Source organism: Notolepis coatsorum (genome assembly GCF_963971535.1).
Source record: "Notolepis coatsorum genome assembly, chromosome: 16".
NCBI lineage: Eukaryota > Metazoa > Chordata > Actinopteri > Aulopiformes > Paralepididae > Notolepis > Notolepis coatsorum.
The window spans coordinates 60,382,949-60,402,235 of NC_140180.1; the positions used below are offsets into that span (position 1 = coordinate 60,382,949).

The 19,287-nt window shown below is 49.6% G+C and overlaps 1 protein-coding gene across 3 annotated transcripts in view; it reads right to left on the reverse strand.

Moving 5' to 3' along the window:
* The window catches only part of gdpd2 (glycerophosphodiester phosphodiesterase domain containing 2), a 118,467-nt gene that overhangs the window by 51,505 nt on the left and 47,675 nt on the right, over positions 1 to 19,287 (reverse strand). For 2 of the 3 annotated variants that reach the window (XM_084332168.1, XM_084332167.1), the window contains exons 4-8: positions 6,060 to 6,153; positions 5,593 to 5,652; positions 5,099 to 5,197; positions 4,239 to 4,332; positions 3,711 to 3,856 (exon numbers count right to left, since the gene is read on the reverse strand). In XM_084332168.1, the coding sequence (XP_084188294.1) occupies positions 3,711 to 3,856; positions 4,239 to 4,332; positions 5,099 to 5,197; positions 5,593 to 5,652; positions 6,060 to 6,153 (493 nt within the window). The remainder of the gene's footprint in view (positions 1 to 3,710; positions 3,857 to 4,238; positions 4,333 to 5,098; positions 5,198 to 5,592; positions 5,653 to 6,059; positions 6,154 to 19,287) is intronic. The other variant, XM_084332169.1, reaches the window with a different exon arrangement.

Below are 19,287 nucleotides of genomic sequence, written 5' to 3' on the forward strand. Positions count from 1 at the left end.
ACAGTACTTAAAGGGGAACTATCTTATAAATGACATTTTTTCAGTGTTTAGCATTGTTTCCTAGCTATGTGGACTTATATTAATAGGATCTATGTCTCTAATTCTCATATTGGCGCATTCTTCCAATTCTCCTCTCACAATATTCACCCTCACTGAACTGAGTCATCTGAAAATGTGCATATCTGTGATGTCAGAGATTTCTCAGCTGCATAATAATGTGAGTGAATGAATGAATGAAAACTTTATTTAACAGATTGCAGAATGGGTACAATACAGTACGGCTCAATACACACAATTGTTAAGGGGATGCAGACCTGAGAAAGACGTTTGTCTTGTTTCCATCAGGGTCCCCCATTTTCAATTCATATAGACATTTATGACATACACAACATACATGACATTTATGGCATAGGGACATATAGGTATTTAGTACTGATACATTTGTGACATAAACGGTATTCAAATATACAGTACTGTTACCCCTAGATCCTGACAGAGTATATACATATGATGGGGAGGGGACTGTACATTAGGAGGGGGTGGGTGGGTGGGATAGAAATATACATATGGCGGGGAGGGAATATATACATGCGGTGGGGAAGAGACTGTCTATTAGGAGGTGGTGGGGGTTTTGGGCATTTACGGTGGCCAGTTTCGAATTGCAGCCTCCCGTAGGTGCTCTTTAAGAGCGGTTTTGAATGTGGGTAGGGATTCACATTCCTTTACAGCTTTGGGTAGGGCGTTCCACATTGATGTGGCATAATTGCGAAACGTGTTTAGTCCCTTGTTTGAGCCGAATCTGGGTTTAACATGATTTGTTGAGCTTCCTCTGGTGTAGTGGTTGTGGTATTCACTGACCTTTGGGAAGTATTTTGACATGTACATGGGTACCTTAGTCGTATAGTGTATCTTGTAGACCAGGCCCATTGCAAGTTGCTGTACTCTGTCGTCTACTCTAAGCCATCCTAGGTTGTCAAAGTGGGCAGGGGTGAGGTGGGTTCTGGGGGTAAGGTCAAGTAGTAGTTTGACCAGTTTGTTTTGTGATGTTTGTAATTTTGTTTTAAGCGCCTTTGAGGTGCTTTGGTACCATGAGGTGCACGCATAGTCGTAGTACCCTTGAATGAGTGCTCCTGCCAGAGTCTTCAGGGTATTCTTGTTTACCAGAGAGGAGATCCGGTACAAGAATCTAGTTCGTTGGTTGACTTTTTTTTATTACATTGGATGCCATTTTGTCACAGGAAAGATTTGCCTCTAGGATGGAACCCAGGTAGGTAATTTCGTCTTTCCTCGTGACAATATTGTCACCCACTGCAACTGAGAAGCCGTCGGTCTTGCTGAGTTTGTTATTTGAACCGAAGAGAATGGACTCTGTTTTGCCCATGTGTAATGATAGTTTGTTATCAGCGAGCCATATGCAGATTTTGCCTAGTTCCGAGCTGAGGGTTTTTTCAACCTGCAACTTGTTCTTGTCAGAGACCAGCAGGGCTGAGTCGTCCGCAAACAGGAACAAGTTGCAGTCACAGGCTGACGACATGTCATTTGCATAAATTAGGAAGAGTAGCGGTCCTAGTATGCTTCCTTGTGGAACACCACAGCTCACTGTGAGGGGGGGGGATAGAGTACCGTTTACCTCTACCATCTGTTCTCTCCCCTCCAGGTAGGATTGCATCCAGCTCACTGATAAGCTATCAAAACCAATTGCTTTTAGCTTGTCAATCAGAATGGAGTGATTGACAGTGTCGAAGGCCTTTTGTAGGTCCAGCATGACCATGCCACAGTATTTGCCCGCGTCCACCTCTTGTTTGATGTGGTCGTTCAAATAGAGGAGGCATGTGTCAGTGGAGTGGGACGTTCTGAAGCCAGATTGGAAATCGTAGATTAGATTTTTTTCCGCCAGGTACTTTTCGACCTGTTCGTAGACTATTTTCTCCATGTGGCAGTTGGTGTGGCAGTTGGCACCAGGCCACACAGTGGTTGGAGCCCAGCCTCAAAACAGCTTAAGATCTTGAGGTAGAAAAATGCTGTTTTTGAGTACTTGATTAGAAATACAAAACAATGAATAAAAAATAAAAAATTAAAACCTTACAGAGGTGTTCCATAGACTCACAGGAATTGTTTAAAAGTTCCCAAATAGTGAAAGAAATAGTAAAATAGTTCCCCTTTAAGTAAAAACATTTAGTTACATTCCACCACTGCTACCCAATCAATTGAATGCATTACATCTCTGTGGCTAAATAAAACACAATCCCATATGAGGCTACTAAGAGACTATTGTCAAAGAGGCTTGATATAGGAAGAGAGAAGACAGGCCGAAAAACTTATGGGAGGCGATGTCCTCACTGAAAACTCACTAGAGAAACTGACTTGTGCTGAATAGCAACCAACTGTTTAAATATCAGGAATGTCAATTTCAATATTGTAAATAAAATATTTTCTCAATTTGATGTCAAAACTAGCCAAATTGTTAGCATACTGTAGTTTACCCTCATTTTTTGTAAATAGTCAAAAAAGGTGAAATATGTCATCAGTATGAACCCAGAATATAACAGAAATACCTTTTAAAAAAGATCCACTGAATGACATTCATAGTTTAAAATGTTTCCAAGACATGGCAAATCTGTTGCTCAATCAAATAAGCCTCCTCTACTTTTACTGGTATAAGCAGTTTTACATCTCTGCTGCTTTTTTCCCAGAGGTGGTGACAGAAGTAGCTAGAGTTCCATGTCTCGGTTCCTTCCCGTCACTGCTATTGTCTTCAAAATTGGAACAATAATGAGCAGGCACGTGCACACATAGAGCCCATGGGGCAGGCACGTGCACACATAGAGCCCAAGGGGCAGGCACGTGCACACATAGAGCCCAAGGGGCAGGCACATGCACACATAGAGCCCAAGGGGCAGGCACGTGCACACATAGAGCCCAAGGGGCAGGCACGTGCACACATAGACCCCAAGGGGTGCTTGAGCACCTGCCTTTTTGAGCCTCATAAAAAAAGTGCCCTTTAAAAAAAATTAAATAATAAAATATTTTCTTTTTTCTTTTTTGTCGTTACGCATATAGACTGCCCTTCCAACTGAAAAATTTCAGGATAGAATCAAAATATTAGGTAAAGAGAGAGAGATGCCCCATATTCCATTGCAGTTTGCACGGCCTCCTCAGCGTGCCTCTCTGCGGACCTATATTTTATGCATAGCGTGGGTGGTGATGATGATGATGATAGAAACCGCTGTGGCGCATACAGTTGAATGCTGGTATTACACTCATTGAGGGACACAAAGAAGTCAAGTCCGATGGGATTTGGGAATCTCAAATACAAATCGGGATTGGAATAAAAAATGCATTTATATTAAACAATACAGAATATACAGCACTTCTTGGGGTCTGTAGGGTAAGTACTTATTCCCTCCCCCCTGAACATTTATGGAGATGTATGGTCCTTTTAAGTCAGTGATAAAAGTGTCTTTCAAGGATAAGTGAGCTCCCCCAAAAAGCATAAAAAGACCCCCCCCCCCCTGCCCGAAAAGGGCCCTTTAAAATCGGGCTTGCGCTCTACGCTCGCTCGGTTAAATCACACACAGGTATAGTGCCCTTTTCAGCCTTTGAGCACCTGCCCCTCTAAAGTCCTGTGCACGTCCCTGATAATGAGGCAGACGTAACATAACAGAGACCATTAATATCGGCTGAGTCTCATAGAAGAAAAAGACACTCACCATTGGTGCCCCTCGGTGGCCAATGAGAGCAGGCCTGGGCGGTAGTTCACTCACTTCGATCAGACAAGGGGAATGGATGAGGAGCGGGCTGAGGAAGATGGCTACCGACACCACAGCAAACAACCCTATGATGAGTAGCTTAGGGCCTAAAGGGAGGAGTCGGACACATCATACAATGAGAGGATTCTATTCTCAGTTTATCATTGCTCTTTCAGAATGAAACTCAAGTCACATATGTTGTATAGTGTGGCATATTGCTAGTGTAGCCTACATATTGTTGGTGTGAAAAAAACACATCCTATTTTTAAGTGTAGAATATTATTCATGGCCCTAAAACGAAGTCAGACCATTGGGAATTAATTGTAATATGTCAAAGATGCATGGGCATCAATGAGAATTTTCTTTCCTCAATTTGAAAGGTTGGAGAGCATTGATTAGACTTTGATATTTCTATCAAGGTAACATTCATGTCTTTATACATTGTCATCATTTTGTGACTGTTTTGCCTAATGTATACTTGACACTAACCTCTTCTGTCGGCCCTGTGGAAGCCCTGGAACATGGGCCAGCAGAGCAGTGTCAACGCTCCAACACCACCCATCTGCAAGAAAGGAGCTGTGGCCTGCCAAGAAACCAACACACACATAAAAACACAGTGACACACACATACACACTACTGCAGACTACAGAGAGTGGCCCGTTCAGCCGAACGCACAATTGGAGGTGGGCTTCCCACTCTCCAGGACATTTATAACAAGCGTTGCAGGGCCACGGCTAAGGCCATGTCCAGACTAAAACGATTTTGGTCGTACATTCATACCTCATTTGCATTTGCAGTTTTGCACCTTACCTTAAAGTTGTGTACCTCATTTTCTGCATTGTACCGTTTACAAATTTTCACTCACTGTACTTAGATTGTACCTAGGTTGTACTTTAGATTGTATTGTATATATGTATATTGTATATTCCTCTTTACTTACTTTTTTACTTACTTTTGACTTACTTTCTTTTACTGTATGAAGCACACTCTCAGGGGCTCATACAGAACCAAGCATTTCACCGTAAAGTATGTGTATTTTATTGTTAATTGACAATTAATAAACAAACTTGAAACTGACAATCATCACAGCCCAGTAAAAACATTCTCACCAACACGCTTTACACATAGTTCAGCTCTTGACAAAATATCTGCATTGGGCATAGAACATCATGCTACTGCATAATGTAATAATCAGTGTGTGTTGAATGCACATGTGTTGTTGTTAGTTTGGATGGCTACCAGTGGTAGAGGAAATACACAGAATACCCAACCAAGTCAAACATTCTCACCAACACTCAGTTTACACACAGTTCAGCTCTCGACAATAGATCATGTTTGCCTACTGTACCTGTAGTGAGAGAGGAATAGTTGGCCATTCTTGTTTCCACCGGTGACTTATCCCCGTGACCCCAAATGTGACGAACAAAACACCTAAAAACAGGAAGATCTGGGCAGAACAAATCCAAACGTGACATCTGGTAAGCGGTCCCAAACTACAAGCATCCCCAAGAGATCACACAGAGACATGTATTGTAGAGTAATAGCACTCTGAGCATCCCCAAGAGATCACACAGAGACATGTATTGTAGAGTAATAGCACTCTGAGCATCCCCAAGAGGCAAGAGATCACACAGAGACATGTATTGTAGAGTAATAGCACTCTGAGCATCACCAAGAGATCACACAGAGATATGTATTGTAGAGCAATAGCACTCTGAGCATCCCCAAGAGATCACACAGAGATAGTTCTTGTAGAGTAATAGCACTCTGAGCATCCCCAAGAGATCACACAGAGATAGTTCTTGTTGATTAGAACATTGCATGGAGAAGTTTGTGAAGTACCTTGTGCAGCCAGTGTAGGTCAAGTGGTTCTTTCAGGGCGACCTGGAACAGTGCAAAGAGCTGCAGGGAACAGAGCCGAAGGATGAACAAAAAACATTATGCAGTCAAATAAATAAATAAACAAATGAAACAGCAAAAGAAAAAGCATTGTTACATTAAACATCAGTGATGCAGTGAAAAAATTTAAAGGTTTGGTGAACTTCAGTCAATATAACACCAATAATCACCAATATACATACATGTGTGTGTATGTATGTTTGTGTATAATACTATACACACAGTACTATATATATATATATATAAAGTAGAATCGTTTTAATAGACCCCCCCCCCCCCCATTAGGAAGTTTTAACATCCATCTTAATTAAAAAGGTGGATAAACTCTTCCCAAATAAAAGAGGGTAAACTGGGGGTGAGGTGGGTGAATAAATGAATGAATGGTGGCTGTCTCCTGTTATGTTGCTCACCAGCAGCAGGACACAGTAACAGGTCAGCATGGCAGAGATGATGATCACCACGACAAACCAATTCACCCACAGTTTGAGCAACCTGAAACCTTCCCTGGTGATGAGACAACAGAGGGCAGTTAGGAGCACCGAGGTCAGTGGATGCACAGAAATGAAAGAATTCCATGCTTTTGTGCTGCGCTATAGCTATGTGTTTTGTGTGTGTGTGTGTGTGTGTGTGTGTGTGTGTGTGTGTGTGTGTGTGTGTGTGTGTATGTGTGTGTGCAAAGGTTAATAAAACTAAACTAAAAGCTAGGTGTGAAAAAACATTTTAGTTAACCGAGATAAGAAAAATTACTTTAGGAAATAAAGATATTGTATACTTACTAAACTAGCTAAGATAAAATAAAAGTATACAGAAAATGTCTTTAGTTTTAGTCATTGTTAATGTGGTCAAATTTGTAGCATGAGGAAAAACTGATGCATAATGTTTATTGAGACTGGGATGGGTAACACTTTATAATAACACTCAGTTATAAGACCTTTATAAGGTATTTGTAGATAATGAACTAATCATGAACAAATCATTTATATACATTCGTAAATTCGTATTAAATCATTTATAACTATATTTGTATAACATTTACAAATTAGTTCTACATTATTTATAACTCATCAACATTGTTTGTACTTGATTTGTTCATCATTAAATAATGTTGTTTAATGTGTAGTAACACATTTGTAGATGCTTTGAAAAATATGAAAAAACGACTACAAAGAAACAGACTAAGAAACTATGACCATGATCAAATCCGCCAAAAAAGATGTCATCAATGACAAAACTGAGGAAAACAAAAACAAACCCTGTGAATTACTGAACAACCAACTAGGCTGCAGCAAAAAACTAAAAACCAGATTTACAAACATAAACATAAAGACAGAAAACACTCTCATCACAGACAAGCTGGATGTGGCCAAATACTTAAACATTTTCTTTACAACATAGCCACAACACTGGTTAATAAACTACCCTCCCACTCAGGGCATTTTGGGGTAGAACACATCCTAGCCTACTACAAAAACCTAGGGGTCCGCAAAGACGACTTCAAACTTGAAATGGTAACAACAGTTGAGGTACTGTACTCAAAAAACTGAGTGCCCTCCAACCTAACAAGGACACTGGCCATGACAATATCCCCTCCAAATTCCTCAGAGACTCAGCAGCCGCCATCACCCCAGTCATCACACACATAATAAACCTCTCCATAAAACAGGGTGTGACGTACATGGGTACGTGGGTTGGTCATTATCATTATTACTGCATTTATGACACCATGTGAACATCAGGTTAGTATATGTAATATGTGTTATATAGCATTACTGGCCTCGCGTCTCGCTCTTCGCCATAATGAGATATCTCTTATCTCCAGCACCTACTGTGCTCATTAACAAAACAATGCACCCATGCACCTGACCAGGCCCCACCCCAGTGTCCTCCTATAAGACACCGGACATGGTCACACTCCCCCTTCCTCTTTTTTTGTTTCCATCATGGACGCTGCAGTGCACTCCATGAACTAGTTGTTATGAAATGCAGAGAGAAATTGAACAATATTGGGTTTTCGCCGGAGATTCACCAGCCCCTGGAATCTTCTCGGCACATCCTAACAGCGCATCGGGCCTGTCCTGGGTTTCCTCGTCTCCTGACAGCGGACAGAGGGGCGTCGCACGGCGGCTAGCTGTCGGGCTAGGTCGCGCACAGGTAGGGCCTGCGCTGCCAGGCATTCATTCTAGCATTTGTGATACTGCTCGTTGTCCCGTGAGACAACCGAGTTGTGTATTGGCGCGAGGGGCAGGATATTTGGGAAAACATGGTCGTCATGACTCTGTTTTGGGTGTTTTCCCAGCTATCCTAGTGCGCACGGCTAATGCTAATGCTACAATGCTGGGTCTCCATTTCTTGTTCCCCGCCGAGGGCTGTCTTTTTAAAAGGTCTTCCCTCCTCTTAACCATTCATGCTGACGGTCAATCGGTGTCTACTGTTGGGAGTTTTGACGGGAGCTTGTTTACCATTTCATGGGTGGATGGGCTGAGGCCTAGGGCTGGTGTGCTTTTTGTGAATCTATGAATTGTGTGCGGGACTGGTGTTTCTCTGGTCTGCATCCCCTTAACATTGTGTGTATGGGCTAGCCCATTCTGCAGTGTGTTGGTGGAGTTTTCGTTCATTTATTCATTTACCCCTTCATCGCTGCATTCCTACTAGTGAGGCAGTGCTTCACTGGTAGTCGTTTTTGTTGCAGCCACCACTGGTGCTCCGTGCTTGTGAAGCAGGTGGCATCAGTCCTTTGCCTCTGACATGTTGGAACGGTGTCCCGCCCGGCCGACGCCATGAGGTGGGTCGGCCCGGCAGGTGGCTGGTGGGCTGTTAAGCCTATACCGCCACGGTATAGAATTAGCAGCGACTAGTAACATTGTTCGAATTGCTGTTTTTTCTGTCAAAAATGTTGTCTGTGGCGGGGCCTTAGAAGGCCAGCCAACGTCGAAACATCGCGCAAGGTTTTGACGTTATTAGCTTTGACCTAGCCGCAAGCTATAACCGCAGGGAGGGCTAGGATGCTATCAACGCTTGTTTACAGATATTTTGGTTGGATCAGTCTCCCCTTGAGGGGGTGAGAAGTTTTTTCCCTCCTCAGGGCTCCCCTCTCCGCAGAGGGACTTTGGACTTTCCGCAGGAGCGCGGGCGGTATTTGACCTAGGGCCCACACCGCCTCACACTGCGCAGCCAGAGGTGAGGGCGCGGCCTCGCCAGCGGCTGTAGCGAGGCCCTCAACCAGCGGCCATGTTTCCCCCGCCTGAGGTACCCTGGACACAAAGAAAACAGGTGATCGCAAGGCCGACAGCCTTGGTGGCCAAGGGATCGGCTACATTAGATGAGCACGCCCTAAAAAAAACGTCGCCGTCTAGCTGTGTCTAGCTCGCTCTCCGGTCACTCCCCCCCCAACACCAGCGGGATAAGGGCTCTGATTTGTTTCCTTTGGCTGCGGGCCGCGTGCCTTCAATGAAGCGCAAGCGGCCCCACGTTTCGCTTCTCATGGGGACAGGGGCTGACACCCAGTTGCTGGCTAGGCTTGGGTCTGTCGTGAGAATGTTGTGCTGTCAAGCGGCTCCCATGCCACACGTTCTGCGTCTGTGTTTGGTGAGCCTGGTGTTATGTCTGTCAACTACAAAGGTTGTCAGCAGGGGGGCTCGAGACCTCTTGAGGCAAACAGCGCGGGTTCCCCCGACCTTGCCTTTGCCAGGCCGGGTATCACGTTAGTGCCTCCCACTCCCGGAAGACCGGCGGTGGTCTGGCAGGCGCGTGTGATTTGGGTGGTAGTAATATCACTGCAGGGCTACGGTGTGTAGGAACCCACCCTATCGGGCAGTGTGGGGGCCTCACACTTTGCATGTCCAGCTGTAGAACAGTTCCTCAGCAATCCATGCTGGCGAGGTGTTCAGTGGGGGAGCTTTTGTCACCCAGTGTGATGTCAGCTTCCCCCGTATCAAACCGGCCCTTTCTGTCGGGGTCCCCCCTTGGGTGCGATTGCCTCGTTGGTAGTGTCGGGGGGGGGGGGGGGGGGGGGGGGGGGCGGCTATCTATGGTTTCTGGCGGACCAGCGCCAAGTGGCGGCGGGTGCGCTTGGGATTATCTTCACATATGGCTACAGCAGTGCCATATGTCGAGGTGGATGGAGAGAACGCTGAGGCGGGGACTTGTGTTTACACAACCCCACCCGTTTTCAGGTTTGGTACAGACCCTACTGTCAGGGTCACCAGCAGTGACAGCTCTGGCCGACGAGATCCAATCTCTGTGGGCGAAGCAAGCCATCGTTGTGGTCCCAAAGGTGGACGCGATGCGTGGCGTTTCATCCCGGTATTCTCTGGTGCCCGAGAAATCGGGGGGGGGGGGGGGGGGGGGGTGTCAGACCCATGCTGGACCTGTCCCATGGAAGGTTCAGCATTTTGACCGTCTCCCACCTGTTGAACGCTGTCAGGTTGGGGCCTGGTTCTCCTCCATAGACCTGTAGGGTGCGTATTCGCATCCCGATCTTCCATCCTAGGGCTTACCTACGCTTCCTTTGCAGGGTTTAGCGTATGAGTACCAGAGGCTGCCGTTCGGCTATTCTCTGGGTCCCCGCATCTTCACCAAGTGCGTGGAGACCGCACTGGGGCCTCTGCGTCGTCGCGGGTTACGAAGTGTATTCTGCCCTGGACGACGTTCTGGTCTTTGGCCGGTCAGGGTAGATCGCCAGGTCTCATACCAGGCAGGTGTGGAATTCCTCACCAGCCTGGGTTTTGCTGTAGACTGGAAGTAGAGTACTCCTCTTCCCAGTCAACGGGTGGAGTACTTCTCCACCCGTCTATATGGGCATCCCTCTCAGAGCGGCGGCGAGTGGGTGTTCTCGGCACGCTCGGGAGGTTACGAGCGTGTCCGTGATGCGCCTGCTCGGTATGATGGCATCTGCTCACTCTGTGGTCCCTCTTGGCCTCCTCTTCATGAGGAGGATACAGAGGTGGTTTTCCAGTATGGAAATAGACCCATGAGAGGCAAGTGGAAGCGGCTGAAGGTTCCCATGTCAGTACTGGGGGACCTCGCCCTCTGGGGAGGGCCTGGTGCCCTCACCAGCGGGGTCCCCATGGGCAGCAGGCTGTCACACGTCATGGTCTTCACCGACACCTCCCTCACGGGATGGGGGGAGGGGACGTGTCGGGCCAACGCAGTAGGGGGCAGCTGGCAAGACCATGCTGCCCGGTCTGCGCTACATTCAATGTGTCGGAATTGAAGGCAGTCCTTCTGGTCCTCAAACGGCTCGGCCACTTTGTGGTGGGCAAGCATGTTTTGATCAGGACGGACAACACGACGTCAGCGTCGTATATCGACAGACAGGGAGGAGTACGCCCCCCGTCTGCACCAGGCGGCGGTCGAGCTCTGGCTATGGGCGTTTTTCCATCTGCGCAGCCTGAGGGCTCTCCACATCCCCGGCAGGGTGAATGTGGGTGCAGGTGTGATGTCGCGGGGCGGTCCTCACCCTGACGAGTGGGGATTACGTCCAGACATAGTCTGGCAGGTCTGGGACCGATTCCGTGGCCGTCCAGGATCTGTACGCTTTCCCCCCCCCTTACACCTGATAGCTCAGCTGTTGGGGCGGGTACGTCGGGAGCGGGGGACTTGGTCCTGGTCGTGCCGGGGCTCAGCTGTGTGGTCCCCGGCCCTGATTCAGCTCTGTGTGGCCCCGCCGTGGCCTGTTCCGTGGTCACCGCGGGCCCTCTCTCAGGCACGCGGAACTCTGTTCTGCCTTCCTGTTCTGGGGCAGCCTCTAGGCTTGGCTGCTGACAGTGTGAATCTGGTGGGGATGCGTCTTGACTATTCTGTGGTTAACGCTATCCGGTACGCACGTGCTCCGTCCTCTACCACGGCTTACGCTGGGGAGTGGCGTATGTTTCGAGAGGCTGGTCAAGGACCACATTTGTGCCTCCCTCCCCAGTGATATGGACCCCATGCAATTTGCATACAGGACAAACAGGTCCACCGACGACGCGGTCTCCCAGGTACTGCACAGCACCCTCTCGCACCTTGACCGTCAGAAGGGGGGCTATGTGAGACTGTTGTTCATTGACTACAGCTCAGCGTTCAACACCATAGTCCCCACCAGACTGGTGGACAAGCTGGTCGAGCTAGGTCTGAGCTCCGCCCTGAGCGCCTGGTTACTGGACTTTCTGAGCGAAAGACCCCAGGCGGTCAGGGTGGGGGGTCAGACCTCCAACACCATCACCCTGAGCATCGGGTCCCCCCAGGGCTGTGTTCTGAGCCCCCTGCTGTACTCACTCTACACACACGACTGTGTGGCCAAGTTCAGCTCCAACTCCATAGTGAAGTTCGCAGATGACACGGTGGTGGTGGGGCTGATCTCGGACAACGACGAGAAGGCCTACCGGGAGGAGGTTGAGGTACTGGAACGCTGGTGTCAGGACAACAGCCTGCTCCTGAACATTGGCAAAACCAAGGAACTGATCGTGGATTATAGGAGAGGACAGCAGGAGACACACACACCACTGATGATAAACGGGGCTACCGTGGACAGGGTGAGCAGCTTCAAGTACCTGGGGGTCCACATCTCAGAGGACCTGACATGGTCAACACACATAGACACAGTAGTAAAGAAGGCGAAACAGCGTCTCTACCACCTGAGACAGTTAAGGAAGTTCAGAGTATCGGGGAAGATACTCCAGTCCTTCTACTCAGGAGCTGTAGAGAGCATCCTGACCGGAAACATCACTGCCTGGTATGGAAACAGCACGGCACAGGACAAGAAGGCCCTACAGAAAGTGGTGCGCTCAGCCGAGTGTACCACGGGTATTGCACTACCCCCCCTGCAGGTTCTATACAACAAGAGGTGCAAATCCAGAGCCTGCAGGATAATGAAAGACCCTCACCACCCCAATAACAGCCTGTTTCAGCTGCTGAGGTCAGGCAGACGCCTGCGAACCCCAGCTACTAGGACAGAGCGGCTTAGGCTCAGCTTCTTCCCCCAGGCCATCAGAGCCATGAACAATGAACATTGAGTGCTCAGAACATTGAACTGTCCACACACAAGCACACATGAACACACACACGACACGCACACTGTGCACGCTCACACACGAGCAGCCACTTAACACTTTAACATGAGCGGGCACACACTCATGTCGCACACACGCACACTTATGGCCAAAGGAAAGGACACTTTAAATTAGAATAACAGGAACAGTGTATTGCACTACCAAAGCTAACTAGCATGTCACACATGCTCTGTAAATAACTATGTACAGATACCGAGATGTCACTCCATGTTACCTGCTACCTGTTACTGCACAATGTTGTTTCTTCTTTTGATTCTATTATATGTACCACTGTATTGCACATCGTTGCGGGCAAGACCACCCGCATTTCATTGTATACCTGTATGCCGTGACAATTAAAACTCTTGACTTGACTTGACTTGACTATGGTCGAGTGTGGGGGCGGAACTTTGTTCAGCCACCCTCTCGTGGGACGTTCCTGCTTGGCGCTCGGCGTCTCAAGCCGGTGGAACGTTCTCTGTCTCCGAGTGGGACCTCCAACTGGTCCTCGGCCAGTTGTCTGAGGCCCCGTTTGAGCCTCTTGAGCAGGCGTCGTTGGAGCAGCTGTCTTCAAGACTGCGTTCCTACTGGCCATCACCTCCGCTAAGCGCGTGGGTGAGCTGTGTGCTCTCTCGGTGCGGCCTGAGTGCTTGTCTATTCGTGCCAGTAGCGGTGCGACTCTGAGGCCTAATCCAGTCTTCGTGCCAAAGAATATCCGGAGCTCTTTTCGCTCCAGGGATATTGTGATTCAGGCGTTTCATCCGCCTCCTCACGCTAGTGGGTTGGAGGCGAGCCTTCATCTGTCGTGTCCTGTCCGTGCTTTGGGGGTTTACCTCAGTCGGACTTGGGATCTCAGGGCTACCGATCAGCTTTTGTTTGTTACGGTGGCTCTCGCGCTGATAAGGCACTGTCCAAGCAGCGCCTGTCACGTTGGTTGTGCGAGGGCATTGCCCTTTGCTACATGTTGGCTGGACAGGCCCCCCCTGATGGAGTGGCGGCCTCTGCCGCCCTGTTAGGAGGGGCCTCGGTGGAGGACATCTGTGCTGCGGCCTCCTGGTCCTCCCCGGGTCCCTTCGTTAGGTTTTACCTCATGGACATGACTGGGGGTTCTGTCTCCCAGGCGGTTCTAAGGTCTGGTGGTTACGTTGGGCAGGGAGACACAGGTGAAGAAGGATGGGCTCAGAGCGCGGTGCCGAGGGAGGGGCTTCCTCTTCATCGTTTTCCACAGAGGGAGGAGGACGCACAGAGCTGGAGCTCCGGAGATTCACCACGCGAGAGATAAACCCAGTTACGAAGCGGGTTATTAAAGAGACATTGTGGATGAATGAGCATTGTGGATGAATGAGCATTGTGGATGAATGAGTATGCGATAGCTTAGCGTTTAGTTAATGCGGAAGAGACATTGTGAATGAACCAGCAGACGAGCGACTGCCGAAGACCAGGTGGTAGATATTGTCCACCTTGCGTTTAGCTGTGTATATGCGTTATGACAGGGGGTTCACCACGACCCACAGCTTAGCTTCAGTTAGGCTAGCACCACAGTTTAGCTCGCGTGTCGGCCCACCCCTTCAGCTCAGCAGCGGACGTCACTACACTGCACCCTCCTCCAGCCCCTCCGAGCCGTTACCCCAGCAGTCATCTGCCCAGCGGCTACCCAGCCCTGCTGCCTGTTATCGCGGGATCTCCCGACGGCCATCTTACTACGCGGACGGTTGGTGGTGAGAGCAGGCCCGCCATTTGGATAAGTACAGCGGCACTCTGAGTGCTGAAACTTTATCGGTAGACATTTTCTCTGTGTGGCGCGGGCTCTCTTTTTTTTTAAACTTTGACCAGTCAGCTGGTTCTTTTTGCGTTTATCGCTTTTTCTCTGGTCAAGTATGACCGACAGAAACAGGTTGAATGGGGGTACAGATGGGGGGAAAGACACTCCGAGAAAGTACGGCTTGTCCGGGAGTCGAACTCGCTACCCCAGATCCGTGACGCGCACGGTTGTCCCCGACGCCGAAATAGCGTTCGAGGTACGCTGTGAGCTACTGGAGCTCCCCTGGCGCGGGCTCTCTAAGGGTGAAGATAAACGGTGCTTTGAACTGACGCTGGCAGCAGTGTTTAGGGGCGCCCCGACTATTTATTATTTTGGGGAAAAGCTGGCTGTAGATAGGACTTTTATTTGATAACGTGGACCCACTGTCAATTTGGTTTGAGTGTAATAATAACGTGTGTTTCTTTATAAAAATCCCATTGAACTCCTTTACTCCTTACCCTGTTCCCCACCTACAGAGAAGCGGAGCAGTAGATAACCCTTAAAGGGAAGAGGTTATTACTGTGTCTGTAATATGGAGCGAGAGCACTAAGTGCCCAGTGTGGAAGTAGCCTTAATAGGTATGCGATAACGTGTAATGTGTATCAGCCTTCAGTAAAGGAGACGTAAAATGGGAGCACTGTGTGTGTGTCTTTAATGTGCATTCTGTCTAACCCTTTTCTCTCCGGGTAATGCTCATTACTGTTTTTTTTTTTTTGATCCACTTTTTCTCCCATTTTCTATATTTTTCTCCCATCCCAATTTCGTATCATCCAATTCAACCCTCCCCTGTCACGAACGCTGTTTCTTGCCTCCCACAAGCCGGCTGCAGTGAGGACTAAGTCATACATAGCACAAGCCCCCTCCGGTACTTGAGGTAACAGCAGTCGCATCTTTTCACCTGCGCAGCTCGACCTCTCAGTGTCGAGGAGTAACGCGTGGGAGGCTCACGCTGCCCCCGACACTTCCTGATTCTACTGCGCAGGCGCACCAACCGACTTGTAGGAGTCGCTTGTTCACAACGTTCGATCCCCACCCTTCAGTTTTTCCCTCCCCGTAATACGGCCAATGTGTATTACTGCGGACGACCAGCCAAACTGAAAAACAATGTGGAGAGCTGGATTCGAACACGCGAATCCTAGCGTCTCCACACTGGTGGCGAGTGCCTTAGACCACTACACCACCTAGCCGCCGTAATGCTCATTACTGTTTAACCCTTTCCCTACCCCCTGCCTATAGTTCATTGTGAAAGGTCTCCACTCATCATTAAGGAAGGGTACTGCTTTGGGGAGCGAATATATCATCCATCTTACTGCCATCGGGTGTGGGAGGGCCCAGGAAGTATTGGGGGAAGTGTGGGTGTGTGGGGAGCTAACGCTGATCGCCCTGGAGGGCAAGAAGGACCGGCGTACCATCCCTAGGTCAGTGAATCCTAGGCCCCATCCACTCCTGCTGCTCGGCCTCCACTTCAACATTCCTGGCCTACAGTCGGGGACCCAGCTTGACCCAGCTCTGCTGCGTTCTCGCTACCAGGTGGCCGTGTACAACCACTCCCATAAAGCAGGGATAATCCACCCTGCTACATATGGGAGGCTGCTATTCAAAACTGGCCCCTGTAAACATGAATAAATGAATGAATGAATGAATGAAAACTTTATTTAACAGATTGCAGAATGGGTACAATACAGTACATCCAAACCCCCCCCCCCCCCCCACCCACCCAACCCCCTCCAATGTACAGTTTCTTCCCCCTCAAATGTATATAGTCTCTTTTAGAAACTCTGTCTCTTAAACAGTACTGTATATTTGAGAGTTGTTTTAGAGTTACGCCGCACTTTATCTGGCGCTCACACTACGTAACCTCTTTGATTGACGTCTGTTAATCCACAAGAAATAGGCCGCGGTGGCAGCTGACGTGTTCCCAGTGCTAGCAGTCAGCGATAATAAATGCAGCTATTTGAAGATACCGTCTGTGTAATCCCTCCTTGAGAAGACGAAGAGAGAGAGAAGAGAATGCAGCACCAGATAAACCAGCAGGAGCAGAAAACTTAACAGTAAAGATGGAGATAAACTATATGGTAAACTATAGCTATGACAGTTACACATGTCTACCAAATCTCTCTCTTTATCTCAAAAGCCGATTTCATTCAAAAGGAAGATAATGATTTATATATATAATATATTTAAAAAGAAAGTAAATTGCCTGGGGCTTGGGCCGGTCGTCATACTAACTCGTTTGGTTGGGTTAGGGGGAGGGAAGCCGTGGGTGGTAATCTGGCGTTGTGGACAGCGACACCTACAGGTCAGGTCTGGGCCACTGCTCAGCGAAAGGCAGGAAGTGGTGAAGGCAGCGTGACCTCCCACGCGTTACACTTCACCTATGAGCGTCCTCGCTGCCAGGTGAAAAGAGAGCCGCTGGCTGTCTCCGCATGTGTCGGAGGAAGCATGTGGTAGACTTCAGGGTTCCCTTGTACCGACCAGTAGGGGGAACATGCGCACAACGACCAGGTAGGGGAGGGGGGGAATTGGCATAACAACTAAATTGGGATGGGGAGAAAAAGCATAGAAAGGTCCCTAGGTCCCGAGGACCGGACCGACCCGCCGGGTGTCCCGGCAGTCGTCGCAAGACAAATAGTGGTGCAGAAGGGGAACAGCGGATACAGCTGGGACGAACTACGGCAATTCCAGGCGGAAGACCCCGAACTGGGACCAGTATGGCAGGCGGTGACTCGTGGGACCCCACCCACCAAAGCCTTGTTGCAGGATGTAAACCCATGCCTCCACAAATTATACGGGCAATGGGAGCGGTTCCGTCTACACAATCAAGTACTGTTTCGCCGCGTTAGCGACCCCCGAGACGGGGAAGAGGTCCTGCAACTGGTGGTGCCGACGGCCCTGCAGCGATACATATATGAGACCCAACACGACTACGGGGGACACTTCGGCAGGCGGGGGACTATAGATCTGATGAGGCGAAGTTACTTCTGGATAGGAATGGCAGCAGAGGTGAATGGCTGGGTGCAACAATGCAAGCGGTGTACACTGGCCCGGGACGTATTCCCTAAGTCACAGGCCCCGATGACCTGCACCAACGTGACTGCGCCCATGGAAGTCCTAGCCATGGACTTTACCATGTTGGAGATGTCGACGGGCGTCTACGAGAATGTCCTTGTGTTGACCGATATGTTTACCCGATTCACTATCGCCATCCCGACCAAAGATCAGACCGCCAAAACCACCGCCGCCGCACTCATCCGGCATTGGTTTGTGTACTACGGCTGCCCCGCTCGGCTCCATGCCAACCAAGGTCGAAATTTTTAATCTAGCGTCATCAAAGAACTCTGTAGACTTTACGGGATCTTTAAGAGCCGTACTACGCCCTACCACCCCCAGGGGAACGGCGAACAGCTTGCCGTGGACAAGAAGCGGGACTGGAAAGAACACCTGCCAGAGCTGGTACTTACGTACAACTGCCACCTGCACTCTTCCACGGGGTACGCCCCCTTCTACTTGCTCTTCGGGAGGGATGCAAGGATGCCCAGGGACGTACTGGGTGGCAAAGATGTCGTGGACGGCGATGCGGAGAACTTGGACGAATGGGTCCAAGGGCACCACGAGCGACTGAAGGCTGCTGCGGAGGCCGCGGGAGCCACAGCTAAGCATACGTCTCATAGACGCAAACGGAACTACGACCGCAAGTCCAGAGGCGCGCTCGTAAGGGCCAGAGACAGGGTTCTGTTGAGGAACCACCGACCCAGGGGTCGTAATAAGATCCAGGACAAATGGGAACTTATGCCCTATCTGGTGGTTGCACAGAGCCACGAAGGGACGCCTGTCTTCACTGTCCAGCCTGAAAAAGGGGGCCTGGAGAGGACTGTCCATCGGGACCAGCTCAAGCCCTGTACCTTTCCCAATTCCGACCGGGAAGGGCGTGCGCGGGTCCCGCGGAGGACAACTACGCGCTCGCGGAGCTCGTCCGAGACAGACGTGGGGCCCGCCGTCTATCGTCCTCGGGAACCGTGTCCCAGGGCGTGTAACCCACCCAGGTCCCCTCGGGTCGTCGCTGAGGTCGTGCCCGACGCAGGAGGAGAGGTGGAGTCGGACCCATCAGGAGAGGATGGCGAAGACGGGGGCGAGGAGGGCGATGCGGGCGACCAACCTGTGGCTCAGGAAGACGAGGCCGCGGCCGACGACCTGTCGGTGGGAACAGACGAGTCTGACACGGGGTCTGAAATGGGAGGAGTCGGACCAATCCGGCCACAGAGGAGCACCAGAGGTCGGCTACCCGCCCGGTATCGTCACGACTACATGCTGAAGAGTGTGTTCGTCGAACAGTGTTTGCAAATTTTGAATAGTTGTGTGAAACTGTTGGTCTAAGGACCGTACACATGTATGTATTAAACTGGTGTCACCCCACTAAACTGGGGGTTGTGTAACTTGTATGAGGACTTTGCAAGTTTAAAGTAGGGGGAAATGTAGACACCTGAATATGTCTGACAATTATTCAATGTGTCTAACGCTAATTCTTTGCCTTCCCTGTGTCCGCAAGTACGTTGTGTAACCGGCTGACCACTCTTGATCCTCCCTACCCTAACCTTGACACTTAACTTGCTACCTCTCTTGACGGGTCCCTATCCTAACATTGACACTTCATAGTGGGACAGGATACAGGTGCCGCCAGAGGGAGCTGGTGGTTACGTTGGGCAGGGAGACACAGGTGAAGAAGGATGGGCTCAGAGCGCGGTGCCGAGGGAGGGGCTTCCTCTTCATCGTTTTCCACAGAGGGAGGAGGACGCACGGAGCTGGAGCTCC